Source organism: Pongo pygmaeus, chromosome 10, assembly GCF_028885625.2.
Source record: "Pongo pygmaeus isolate AG05252 chromosome 10, NHGRI_mPonPyg2-v2.0_pri, whole genome shotgun sequence".
NCBI lineage: Eukaryota > Metazoa > Chordata > Mammalia > Primates > Hominidae > Pongo > Pongo pygmaeus.
The window spans coordinates 46,970,331-46,983,870 of NC_072383.2; the positions used below are offsets into that span (position 1 = coordinate 46,970,331).

Consider the following 13,540-nt stretch of genomic DNA (forward strand, 5'->3'; position numbering starts at 1 on the left):
GCGTGACTGTGCACTCAGAGATGGTGTGTATGACAGGGATTGAGGAGTGTGGATCGCACGTGGGGGGTCAGTGACTGTGTGTGTCAGTACCAGGCATGTGTCAGTATGATTTTGTCAGTGGAGGTGTGAGATTCCCGTCTGAGGATGAGCCACCACCCCTCCCTGTGTGTCCGTCTCCCAACTACCCCCCAGCTGGCTGTCAGCTCTGTCTCCAGTTATGGAGGAAATGGCAGTGCGTACAGTGACAGCTGAGGTGTGCTGCTGGGGTGGGGGGTGGGGGTGGTGCTAGATGTTAACTGTGAGAGTGCTGGTCAGGACAGCTCTCCCTTCCAGCACCTTCACCACTAACATCTCTACACCAAGGGTCTTGAAAGTAGTGGATTTTTTTTTTTTTTTTTGCCAGAGTTTGGACACCTAGTTGCTGTGCCCTGGGGAACAAAGTGATTACTGCCAGAGTTGTCTAGCCCATACCCCTACACATACACATACACGAGGTCTCCAAATGTAAGATGTGATCTGCAACCCATGTGGCCTCCCTAGGCTGGTGGTGGCCAGAGAGGAGTTGGTAGATGTTGAGCAGATGCCTGTGTGATGCTCAAGAAGAGAGAGGCTGACCTTCAGACCTCCAAGGCAGCCTATCTCTTTGGAGCCTGTACTAGCAGCCTCTGAGACCCTAACTTTTTGGGTCTCAAGTCCAAGTTAATTACTAGTTTATGCCTTGGGAGGATAATGCTAATTGCACTCTAATTCATCTCCATAATAACTCTCTTCAGTTTGGCTTGGTCTCCACACTCAATCCTCATTCTCAAAAACACCAAGAAGTTGAACCTGGCCTCCTCCCAGCCCTGAACCTCCTGGGTTTACAGAGCAGAGAGCTGGGCTGACTCTGGATCTCTGGCCCCTTGTTTTGTTCAGCAAGACCACTTCCCTTTGTCTTGTTGTTCCTTGGGGCTAGGGTATCTCCTGGAGCTTCTGTATCTTTATCTCTGTAAACGTCTTCTTTTTTTTTTCGGGGTCTTACTGTCTCCCAGGCTGGAGTGCAGTGGCTCGATCTTGGCTTACTGCAATCTCCGTCTCCTAGATTCAAGAGATTCTTCTGCCTCAGCCTCCTGAATACCTGGGACTACAGGCTCCACCCGGCTTTTTTTTTTTTTTTTTTAATTTTTAGTAGAGACAGGGTTTCACCATGTTGACCAGGCTGGTCTCGAACTCCTGATATCAGGTGATCCACCCACCTCAGCATCCCAAAGTACTGGGATTACAGGTGTGAATCACGGTGCCCAGCCTTTGTACACTCCTTTGTGTCTGCATATTTCCACATTTAGGAATCTTCCAAATTTGTCTTCTTACATTTTGGGGGGCTCTCTCTTTTTTCCTCTTGGGGCTCTTGTCTCTAAGAATACACCAGCCCAGCAGAATACTCCACGGACACTGGAGTAGGAGAAGGAGGAGGGCTTTCTTCCTGCCCCCATCCAGAGGTGATTGCTAACCCAAGGATGGTCACACCGTGTCAGGGCTCGGGCAGGCGCGGGTCACTTCATATTCTGGGCACAGAAGCCTGGTCGATGCCCTGCTGTCCCTCCCTCCTCCCAACCTCCCTCCTCCTGGCCCCCGCCCCCTCCGCCCGCCTGGAAAAGGCAAATTTGACATTTTTAAATCCCGAGCCTTAGAGGGATCGATGCGGCCCGGGGGCCCCGCCTGGGGTCGATATTCCTGATTGGGAAGCGGCCGCTTCGCGGAGCCCGCGTGTAAATCACCTGGGCTGGGGGAGGGAGCGTGGGGAGCCTACCACGTCCCAGGCTCTCGAAGCCAGGAGGGGTCGGGACCCGGGCGGGACCCGAGGGCGACGGAATGAGAACGACAGGCCTTAGAGAACCAGAGAGAAGCCCGCCCACGGCCTCCCCCTCCCCCGCTCAGCCCTGCCAACTCCCCCGGCAGGCTCCAGTCTCGCTTCAGCGGCCGCCACCCTTCGTTGCCCCTGGAGCCGCCGGGGAGGCCAGTGTCGGAGCCAGCCATGCGGCGGCTCCTCTCCGGCCGCTCCCGCGGGGCCAGGGCTTCGGCGGCTGCTGTCACGGAGCCGACAGGCCGGGCCGGCCGGGAAGGGGCGGGTGGCAGGTGAGAGGCGACGGGGTGAGGCTGGCTCAGCGCTGGCACTCAGTGGGCGCGCAACGTATGTTTGCCGAATTGAAAGTCTGGGACACCGAGCGGCGCAGGGCAGAGGGTCGGAGGGCACAGGCGGGGAAGGAGATGGCCCAGACCGGGTGAGAGCAGAAGCCTCACTCACGGGGGAAGAAGGCACTCAAGGTCGCTCTGAGGACCGCTGGGCTGGGATAGACCACCCAGCCCCCGCCGGGGAGACCCGGGTAGTAAAGAACAAGACAGAATGGGACAGGCAGGAAAGTTTGGACCCCACCTACAAGCGCCTCCACCACCCCAGCCTCCGATCCTTGTCACGCTCTGCTGGGGAAACCGAGGCAGCCGATGCTGAGAATAGCCAAAAAGGTTAAAAGCGGGGTCAGCGACGAAGCTGGGGCAGCAACCAGAATTCCTGCGTGGGTTTCTGGATTCCTTCGCCCACGCGGGGCCAGTTTGCGGGTAAATGCACCACTGCGCCCCGCACCACAGCTCAGACCCTTTCCTTTCGCTGCAGTTTGTCAGATCCCCCCACCTCCCACTCTGCACCAGTTTATAGAACAACAATTTGGGGAAAACAATCCGGGCGGAGTGACGGCCCCGTAATTGTGACAAAGTGAGTGCGGGCGGCTGGAGAGAGCGCTAGGGCGGGAGCGCTGCAGGGCGAGGCGGAGGCAGGGGCGCCTCCCCCCGCCCTGCCGCCCCCTCGTTCTTATTCCCGTCACCTCCCATCCCTCTCCTTGACTCTTCTCCAATTCCTCTTCTCCCGGCCCCTCGCGCCTTCCTTCGCTTGTTGCTCCATCGCTCTTCCCTTTCCTCCCGGTAACAGCTCTTCTCCCGCTCCCCTGACCCCGTCGCCCCTCCCCCGGTGCGCTTTTTCCTGGCTCACTTCTCCCCTCTCCTCTGCCCTCTACTCGTTTCTTCAGCTTTTCCTCGCGCTTACATTGCCCTTGGGCCCCTGGCTCTCCCCGCACAATCCGCTTCTCTCCTTCCCCCTGAACCCCTTCCCGACCCCCACTCTCTGGGCCGCCAGCGCAGCCCCGCATTCCTGGGTTCCTCGGGCAGTAAACCTGGCGGCGCTCTGCGGCCCCGGGTGCCCCGGCGGCCAGCCCCTTCCCTCTCCCTTGTATGGCTGCCGCCCCCGCCCCACCACCTGAGCCGGGAGATAGTTTGTTTGTCCAGCGGCGGCCGCCGCCGCCCGCGCTGTTTGCAAAGCTTAGCGCGCCGTCTCGCAGTGCGGGCCCAATTAAGTCTCATTCATTATTCAGCGCTCCTGTCCGCCCCCGCTCCCCTGCAGTCTGAGGCGTTGCTTTGGGGCCCCTCCCAGCCTAGGCCCCTCAGTGACCCCTAAGAGGTCATATAGAGAGCAGCATTTCCTCTCTAGGCCGAGATGAGGGCTGAGGGCGTTTGGAGGGAAGCGCTCTGCCTACTGCCGGGAGGTGACACCCGCCAGGCCGACCGTCCCCCGAAGCCCCCGCAAGTCCAGACTGGGGGACCTCGGAGATCCACGAGATTTCCAGAGAAGGAAATTGAGGCCCAAGAAGCTGCATTACTTAGCCAAGTTCACGGAGTAGAACCCGGGATTGGAGCCCGGGACATTGAAATGAAGGCGTCTTGCATTGCAGCTCCGTGGCAGCGCAGAGGCGCAGGAACGCAGACTACCCCGAGCCTCGGGCTGCGGCCTCGCCCTCCTGGTCGAGCCTCCTGCCCTCCAACCCTCTGCTCCCGTTTCTCCCTCTGGTTCATAGCCCGCGGGACAGAGCAGCCCTGGATTGGGAGGCTCCTCAGGTCTCAGGCTCAGGTGCAGAAGCAGAGCCCCTAACTGGAAGGCTCCGAGGTGGGCCGGTGAGGCAAGCCCTGTGTGGGGGTTGAGGACAGCTTGGGTTGGGTGTCCCTCCCTGAAGCCTGTCCGTGGATGTCTCTGCCTTAAGGGAATAGGAGGTGGAACCATCCAGTCTTGAAGGTCAACGGAGCGTGAAGAGAGGAGCGTGCAGCTTGAGGTGAGGGAGGAGTCACCTTTCTATTTGTGGGGGTGGGAAGAGGTAATCAAGGACGTATTCTTGCATTTACAGGAGTTTGTCCTTTTTTTAGCACTACAGATAGGAGCGTCCCTTGCTCCTGCCAGGCAGCCCCTCCATAGGGGCAGTCCTGTGCTGCTGTGCCTCGGTACCCGCACAAGGTGTCTGGGGACCGCCCGGACCCGCCCTTCCGTTGGCGGCAGCGCCACCTGGCGGCCATGGTGCCGTGGTGTGGGAGGTGCTGGGCCTGGGCTGGGCACTGAGCCCACTCGAGCTGCAGGCGTCTGCAGAGCCTTGCACCGAGTTTCCCCGCGAGGGCAGGTGGGAGGAGTCCCAGGCGGGAATGTGATCCCGAGGGGGTCGGGGAGGGCCCTGGGGAGGAGACTGGCCTGGGGAGGCCGGACTTCCGTGACACAACAGACACAAAAGACAAAGTCCATTTGGATGGAAGTGGGAGCAGGGCGAGACGGGCCATTTTCACTCTGCGGTCAAAGGAAATGATTGGTCTGACTCGGTCTGGGAGCGGGGCACCCAGGTACGGCCACTTAATTTGGGGCTAGCGGGTGCTGGCTTGTGGTCGCTCCAGATAGAGGGGACACTGGCAGGCACGCTTGGCGTCCGGTTTGATATTGTGAGGATTCGTCCAGCTGCTGTGGAGTGGCTTTCCAAGCCGGCCTCCGAAAGAGGTGGTTGAATTGTGGGGTGCCAAGGTCTAGGTCAAACGTAGTTTTCCAGGATATTTTAATAAAGGGAATTCAGGACCCCTTTCAAGTTTGACCTGTGGGAAAATCTCATGGCCTGGAGAGTTAGGAAGGCAGGGGAGTGGCTAAAGCCTGGGCCAGGTGTGGGAGGGCAGCCACAGTTGGAGTTAAATCAGGGGTAAGGCAGAGGCTTTCAAAATGTGTGGGAACTTTGGAAAGGCATCCAATGCAGCCCTGCCCCTCCACACATCCCCCCATGGGTCATTTGGGGTCATTGGTCTCTGGGGAAGTCTGAAATTTAAACAGCTTTCTCCTGTAAATCTGGAGTCACTGTAGTTGTAAAGAATGGGACTGAGGTGCTAGGACAAGGGATATGAGATAAATAGCACTGGGGACTCAGGCTGATCTGTACTCGACTTTTATTGGAAAGGGAAATGGTTGCTGTGTTCGAGCCTGGACATCATCTTATGACTCTACTTTTTCCCATCTCTTAGGGTCTAAGGATAACTCTGGGGCCATGACAGCCATGAGTCTCACAGAGGACCCCGAGACTTCTGTGCTGCGAGTAACCGGACTTGTTCTGAGACCTTTGCCCTAGAGGATGGCCAAGGGGCTCCTGGTGACCTATGCCCTCTGGGCTGTGGGGGGCCCTGCTGGGCTCCACCACCTGTACCTGGGAAGGGACAGCCACGCCCTGCTCTGGATGCTGACTCTGGGAGGAGGTGGGCTGGGCTGGCTCTGGGAGTTCTGGAAGCTCCCAAGCTTTGTAGCTCAGGCCAACAGAGCCCAGGGACAGAGGCAGAGCCCCAGAGGGGTGACACCCCCTCTGAGTCCCATTCGCTTTGCTGCCCAGGTGATAGTTGGCATCTATTTTGGCCTTGTGGCACTGATTAGCCTTTCTTCCATGGTCAACTTCTATATTGTGGCCCTCCCACTGGCAGTTGGCTTAGGGGTCTTGCTGGTGGCTGCTGTTGGCAACCAGACCTCAGACTTTAAGAACACTCTGGGGGCAGCATTTCTCACTTCACCTATCTTCTATGGCCGCCCCATAGCCATACTGCCCATTAGCGTGGCCGCCAGCATTACAGCTCAGAAGCATCGCCGCTACAAAGCTTTGGTGGCATCAGAGCCGCTCAGTGTGCGGCTCTACCGTCTGGGCTTGGCTTACCTTGCTTTCACAGGCCCACTGGCATACAGTGCCCTCTGCAACACAGCTGCCACCCTCAGCTATGTGGCAGAAACCTTTGGCTCCTTCTTGAATTGGTTCAGCTTCTTCCCCCTTCTTGGCCGCCTCATGGAGTTTGTCCTCCTTCTGCCTTACCGGATCTGGAGACTACTGATGGGGGAGACTGGCTTCAACAGCAGCTACTTCCAGGAGTGGGCGAAGCTCTATGAGTTTGTTCACAGTTTTCAGGATGAGAAGCGTCAGCTGGCTTACCAGGTAAGGCTTTCTTCCGTCAGTCCTGTCTGGTGGCTCTGGTGGCCCTCATGTGGAAGTACTGTACTTATGTCTGTTGGCCAGGTGCTGGAAGGATATTCTGGCTTCTTTGGATATCTGTGTGCAATGGGCAAAGGTTACAGAGGCTGTAATAGTGAGTAGGCAAAATATATGTGTATATTATTTACTTTTTATTGAGGTACAACATATATAAATTGCACTAATTTTATGTATACCCGACTCAGATCAAGGGATGGAACATTTCCAGCACTAAGAATGTTCTTTTATTCCCCTTCTCAGCCTACACTCCCACCTTCAGAGGTCATCTCTATTCAGACTTTTGTCAGCATACATTAGTTTTGCTCCTTCTTCTTCTTTTTTTTTTTTTGAGATGGAGTCTCACTGTGTAGCCCAGGCTGGAGTGCAGTGGTGTGATCTCAGCTCACTGCAACCTCTGCCTCCCGGGTTCAAGCGATTCTCCTGCCTCAGCCTCCCGAGTAGCTGGGACTACAGGCGTGTGCCACCACACCCGGCTAATTTTTGTATTTTTCATAGAGACAGGGTTTCCCCATGTTGGCCAGGCTGGTTTCCAACTCCTGACCTCAGGTGATCCACCCACCTTTGCCTCCCAAAGTGCTGGGATTACAGGCGTGAGCCACCGTGCCGGGCCCAAGTTTGCTCATTCTTGAGCTCCAAGTAAGTGGAACCATCCCATATGTGTTCTTTTGTATTTGGCATCTTTCATCTTTCATTCAACATCATGTTTATGAGATTTATTCCTCTTGATTTTTTAAAAATTTTTTTGAGATGGAGTTTCACTCTTGTTGCCTAGGTTGGAGTGCAACGGTGAGATCTCAGCTCACTGCAACCTCCACCTCCCAGGTTCAAGTGATTCTCCTGCCTCAGCCTCCTGAGTAGCTGGGATTACAGGCATGCGTCACCATGCCCAGCTAATTTTGTATTTTTAGTAGAGATGGGGTTTCTCCATGTTGGTCAGGCTGGTCTCGAACTCCCGACCTCAGGTGCTCCGCCTGCTTCAGCCTCCCAAAGTGCTAGGATTACAGGCATGAGCCACCACGCCCGGCCATTATTCCTCTTGTTACTTGCAATTGTAAATTGTTTGTTTTCACTGTTGTGTAGTATCCCATTGTATGATTATACCACAGTTAATTTATTCACTCTATTGTTAATGAACATTTGGGTTGTTTATGGTTTGGGGCTATTATAAATAAAGCTGCTATGAGCTTTCTTGTACATGTCTTTGGTGGACATGTATACATTTATATCTTTTGTGGGGAAGAGATCTTGCTAGGGATATGAAGTTCCAGGTTGGAAAATGGGCAGTTGTGATTAATGGCTCTTGCCATGAGATCTAGAGCTTGTCTATGTTTCAAAAGGCTGGAATTCTTTTTTCTAAAATAATTTTTTTCTTTTATTATTACTCTATAAGGCTGGAATTCTAACCTGAGCTGCTGGACCTTTCCCACGGGCAAGTAGAAGCCAATTCTAGCGATATGATAGCCTGATTTAGCAAAGGTACAAGGAGAGGCCCAGGTACCCTGACAACTTGGGGGATTCTAATTTGTCATCTTCTGTTTCCATAAGGTTTTGGGCCTCTCAGAAGGGGCAACAAATGAAGAAATACATCGGAGTTACCGGGAGCTAGTGAAGGTCTGGCACCCAGACCACAACCTGGACCAGACAGAGGAGGCACAGAGGCACTTCCTGGAGATCCAGGCTGCGTATGAAGTCCTGAGTCAACCCAGGAAGCCCAGGGGATCCCGGAGGTGAAAAGAAACTTCCCCCTGAGGATTGACTCTTCCTAGCAGAGCTGGGCAACTTGTCCCAAATCTAGCTTTGCCCACGAATGGCATCCCAACAGAGTTAAAAAAAACTGCTTGCAAGGGCCGGGCGTGGTGGCTCACGCTGGTAATCCCAGCACTTTGGGAGGCCGAGGCGGGTAGATCACGAGGTCAGGAGTTCAAGACCAGCAGCCTGGCCAACATAGTGAAACTTCGTCTCTACTAAAAATACAAAAAATTAGCCAGGAGTGGTGGCAGGCACCTGTAGTCCCAGCTACTTGGGAGGCTGAGGCAGGAGAATCACCTGAACCTGAGAGGCAGAGGTTGCAGTGAGCCGAGATCACGCCACTGCACTCCAGCCTGGGCAAGAAGAGTGAAACTCCGTCTCAAAAAAAAAAAAAAAAAAAAAAAGAAAAGAAACTGCTTGCAGGGGACATGAGAAAACCTTAATGGGGTGAGAAAACGTTGTGGTAGAAGAATGTGTTTATATTCTGAATTTCTGGATTCTTGGCTATTGCATTCTTGACAATTTTTCTTAAAACCAGAGAGTGAAAGCCATATTATAAAACAATCAAATATCGTTTAGAGTATGGACAACTATTATATATCAATAAAAAATTAATTAGAAAAAATATATCTTTTAGAGAACACACCACCTTATCCCACCCATGATATATTGATGTGTGATGGAGAAAGGTTATTTAACTATTTTTTTTAAATGTGTAAAGCAGCAGGGCATAGTGGCTTACGCCTGTAATCCCAACACTTTGGGAAGCTGAGGTGGGAGGATCACCTGAGGTCAGGAGTTCAAGACCAGCCTGGCCAACCGACATGGTGAAACCCCATCTCTACTAAAAATACAAAACAGCCAGGCATGGTGGCGCATGCCTGTAGCCCCAGCTAGTCGGGAGGCTGAGGCAGGAAAATCATTTGAGCCCGGGAGGTGGAGGTTGCAGTCAGCTGAGATTGAGCCACTGTGCTGTACTCCAGCCTGGGCAGCAGAGCTAGATTCTGTCTCAAAAATTAAATAAATAAATAAATACATACATAAATGTGTAAAGCACTATGTTAGGAGATTGAAGGAAAAATATGAAGGTTCTAGTATTCACAAGCTGTCCTGTGATAAGAGAGATTTGATCTTTTCTGTAGATGGGGATTAAATTTCAAAATTTGAGAAAAATATTTTCATTCCATTTATGGGAGAACTTTCTATCAGCTACACTTTCTCCAAAAAGGAACAAGCTACTGTGGAGTGGGGGGTAGTTCTTCCTCCTCTGCTTAGAGGAGAATTTTTGGAGAGCTCTCAGACTTTACATAGGTGGTTGGACTGGCTGACTTCTCAGGTCTTCCCAGTATTTGAGGTCTGATTCTGGGCTACATACCCTACTCCTAGAAGCATACAATCTGATGGGAGATAATGACACAGGTACACAGATATCAAAGTCCTTGTTCAGTGTTTTGAACTAAATGTCATAAGAGCTGTAAATAGTGTATTGGGACATTGGAGGAGGGACAGATAACATTGTTTTATGGGGACTCAGAAAGATTCATGATTTTATATGTCATATGTCCCTTTGGGGACTTTGGGGAACCCTAGGGAACCAGCAGCTAGAGCATCTCAAGGGGGCCTTATTCAATTCTAGGTAACTAGCCAGGTGTGAAAGAAAGGGCCCAGGGTGTCTCACTTTGCAGAAGATTGGAGACCAGGAACATGATTTTAAATTATGTGCCTTTACTGCAGCTTTCTTGCTCTCTTTGTGTGTGTGCATTCTTTACATTTTTTTCTTCTTTCTGGATGTTAAATCTGAGTAATATATATAATTTTTAAAGTGGAATTATGACCAGGCATGGTGCCTCTTGCCTGTAATCCTGGCACTTTGGCAAGCCAAGGCAGGAAGACTGCTTGAGCCCAGGAGTTCAAGACCAGCCTGGGCAACATGGCAAAACTCCGTCTCTACAAAAAGTACAAAAATGTGCCAGGTGTTGTGGGGTGCGCCTGTAGTTCCAGCTAAGGAGGCTGAGATCGGGAGGATCACTTGAACCCAAAAAGTGGAGGCTGCAGTGAGCTGAGATTGTACCACTACACTCTAGCCTGAGTGACACAGTGACAGCCTGTCTCAAAAATACAAAAATAAATAAATAAATAAAGTGGAATTATGTTGACGACTGTTCTCTCTCTCTCTTTTTTTTTTTTTTGAGATGGAGTCTTGCTCTGTCACTCAGGCTGGATCTGATCTTGGCTTACTGCAACCTCTGCCTCCTGGGTTCAAGCAATTCTCCTGCCTTAGCCTCTCGAGTAGCTGGGATTACAGGCACCTGCCACCACACCCAGCTAATTTTTGTATTTTTAGTAGAGATGGGGTTTCACCATGTTGGCCAGGATGGTCTCAATCTCTTGACCTCATGATCCGCCCGCCTTGGCCTCCCAAAGTGCTGGGATTACAGGCATGGGCCACCATACCTGGCCACTGTTCTCAAATTTTATTATGGAGTTGTTTTTTTTTTTTTTTTTTTTTTTTACAAAATATGGATATATTTTAATTTACTCGAATGGGAACTACTGATAAGCAGTTCTTATTTTTCCAGCATGAGCAAGGCTACAATAAATATCTTTGAATATATGTACTGATGCTTTTTGTTTTTTGTTGAAGCTATATCCCAATAAGTGATAAGTAGGGTCAAACAGAGGACATGTTTTTTACAATTTTGATTGATATCATATTGGGCCAAGCATGGTGGCTCAGGCCTGGCATCCCAGCACTTTGGGAGGCTGAGGTGGGAGGATAGCTTGAGCTCAGGAGTTCAAGACCAGCTTGGGCAACCTAGTGAGACCTCATCTCTACTAAAAAAACAAAACAAACAAACACAAAATTAGCTAGGTGTGGTGGCATGTGCCAATAGTCCCAGCTAGTTGGGAGGCTGAGGTGGAAAGATTGCTTGATCCAGGGAGATTGAGGCTACAGTGAGCTATGATGGTATCACTACACTCCATCCTGGGCAACACAGCAAGACCCTGCCTCAAACAAATGTATTTGGTTGATATTGTATCAGATTTCTTCTGAAAAACATTTTAACAGTTTAGACTTTCACCAAGTGCAAGAAACTGGCATTTTCTTTGTAACTGGCCTGGAATGTTACCACTCTTGTAAACTTTTGTCAAGATAATCGTGAGAAATAGTATCTAATTACTTTAATTTGCATTTCCCTGACTCCTAATGAAGTTCAGCATCTCTTCACATCTTTATTGGGCATTTGGATTTTCTCTTCAGTGAATTGCTTCGTCATATTCTCTATTTATTCTAAAGTTGTGTTCCTATTTGTTGCTCTCAAATCTAGTTTGGTGGAATGCTTGCATGTTAGAAACCTTAACCCTCATAATATGTGTTGTAGATACTTTTCCCTCGCCTATGACTTGTCTTTCATCCTTGAGCATGAGTTTTAGAGTCAGAAGAACCAACAGTAGGATTTGAATCAGGTTGCATTATTTTCTAGTTGTCGTATTTTTTATTTCTTCAGCCTCTTAGAATCTTTGTTTCCTTTAAAATTGAGATAATAGCATCTACTTTATTCAAAAAAATTTTTTTGGCCGGGCGCAGTGGCTCACGCTTGTAATCCTAGCATTTTGGGAGGCCAAGGCAGGCGGATCACCTGAGGTCAGGAGTTTGAGACCAGCTTGGCCAACATGGTGAAAACCCATCTCTACTGAAAATACAAAAATTAGCCAGGTATGGCGGTTCATGACCGTAATCCCAAGTACTCAGGAGGCTGAGGCAGGAGAATCACTTGAACCCGGGAGGCAGAGATGAGGTAGTGAGCTGAGATCGCACCACTGCACTCCAGCCTGAGTGGCAGGGCAAGACTCTGTCTCAAAAAAAAATTTTTTTTTCATTTATTTATTTATTGAGACAGGGTCTTGCTTTGTTGCCCAAGCTGGAGTTTAGTGGGGTGATCACAGCTCACTGTAGCCTGGAACTCCTGGGCCCAAGTGATCCTCCTGCCTCAACCTCCCAAGTAGCTGGGACTACAGACAGGCACCACCATACCTGGCTTTTCTTTTTTTTTTTTTTGTAGAGATGGGATCTTGCCATGTTGCCCAACTTGGTCTCTAACTTCTAGTTTCAACCTACCCTCCTCTTTGGCCTACCAAAGTGCGGGGATTACAGGTATGAGCCAAGTATCTACTTTAAAAGGGTTGCTGTGGCCAGGCGTGGTGGCTCACACCTGTAATCTCAGCACTCTGGGAGGCTGAGGTGGGTGGATCACCTAAGGTCAGGAGTTTGAGACCAGCCTGGCCAATATGGTGAAACCCTTTCTCTACTAAAAATACAAAAAATTAGCCGGGCGTGGTGGCACATGCCTGTAATCCCAGCTACTCAGGAGGCTGAGGCAGGATAATCACTTGAACCCAGGAGGTGGAGGTTGCAGTGAGCTGAGACCACGCCACTACACACCAGCCTGGGTGACAGAGTGAGACTCCATTTCAAAAAATAAAAAACACAAAAAATACAAAAATGAGCCGGGCATGGTGGCAGACGCCTGTAGTCCCAACTACTCTGGAGGCTGAGTGGGGAGAATCACTTGAACCCAGGGGGCGGAGGTTACAGTGAGCCAAGATGGTGCCTCTGCACTCCAGCCTGGGCAACAGAGTGAGATTCCATCTCGGGAAAAAAAAAAAAAAAAGAAAAAAGAAAAGGTGGCTGCCCAGAAGGTCAATTATGAGTGAGTCGTGATTGCACCCCTGCACTCCAGCCTGGGCAACAGAGTGAGACACGGTCTGAAATAAATAAATAAATAAACAAAATAAAAACAAATAAGTAAATGAAATTAAAACAAAACCCAAAATACGGTCTTAAAAAAAGGACATTTAGTAAAATAATAGGAAATCTAAGACATTAACAAGTGAGTCTTCTTTATTTTCTACCTTAGTTGATTTAACGAAATCCAGTGATTTCATATTCTCCCATTTGCACAGATCAAAAATTCATAGATACTTTGAAGAGTTGGAAGGGAATTGAGAAGGCCTGTATCCCAAGCAACTATACAGTACAGAATCTTGGGAAAAGCTTGCCTTAGAGATGACCATTTTGGGTTTTGCTTGAATTGGAAATCTTCTACCTGTCTCACCTTTCAGACATCCTTAATTGTTCCCTAAATTGTTTCCTAAATTTGCTTCCTTGTAATGTCTTTCTGGACCTGCCATCTCTTGCTACAAAGAACAAAAACAAAAAACCAAAAACCATTTCTTGATGAGATTCTGCCCTTCATCTCCTATCTCTCTAAATCTTCCATTTGCCGCATTTACCGTCACCTCGTTTAAGGAGGAGGCACTGTAGTCCGAGTGAGGAGGGATGAAGAGGTGAAGAGATGGGTCTCTACTTCTACCTCTTGCATTGACCATACTGGTGACTTTGGGTGAGCCACTTTTCCACTAGGGCCTCCGTTTCTTTC

The 13,540-nt window shown here is 50.3% G+C and overlaps 1 protein-coding gene across 5 annotated transcripts; it reads left to right on the plus strand.

Moving 5' to 3' along the window:
• The first annotated feature begins 2,774 nt into the window (after positions 1-2,774).
• DNAJC22 (DnaJ heat shock protein family (Hsp40) member C22) lies at positions 2,775-10,562 on the plus strand. Of its 5 annotated transcripts, XM_054445498.2 has the most exons (7): positions 2,775-2,955; positions 3,518-3,970; positions 4,065-4,133; positions 5,347-6,293; positions 6,375-6,444; positions 7,741-7,779; positions 7,896-10,562. In XM_054445498.2, the coding sequence occupies exons 4-7, from the start codon at positions 5,454-5,456 to the stop codon at positions 7,925-7,927; spliced, it is 981 nt and encodes a 326-aa protein (XP_054301473.1). In that variant the 5' UTR covers positions 2,775-2,955; positions 3,518-3,970; positions 4,065-4,133; positions 5,347-5,453; the 3' UTR covers positions 7,928-10,562. The 5 variants fall into 5 exon arrangements, with proteins under 5 accessions (XP_054301473.1, XP_054301472.1, XP_054301471.1 ...); XM_054445497.2 differs by having other exon boundaries at positions 2,779-3,970; positions 4,065-4,686; XM_054445496.2 differs by lacking the exons at positions 6,375-6,444; positions 7,741-7,779 and having other exon boundaries at positions 2,783-3,970.
• Positions 10,563-13,540: the final 2,978 nt, after the last annotated feature.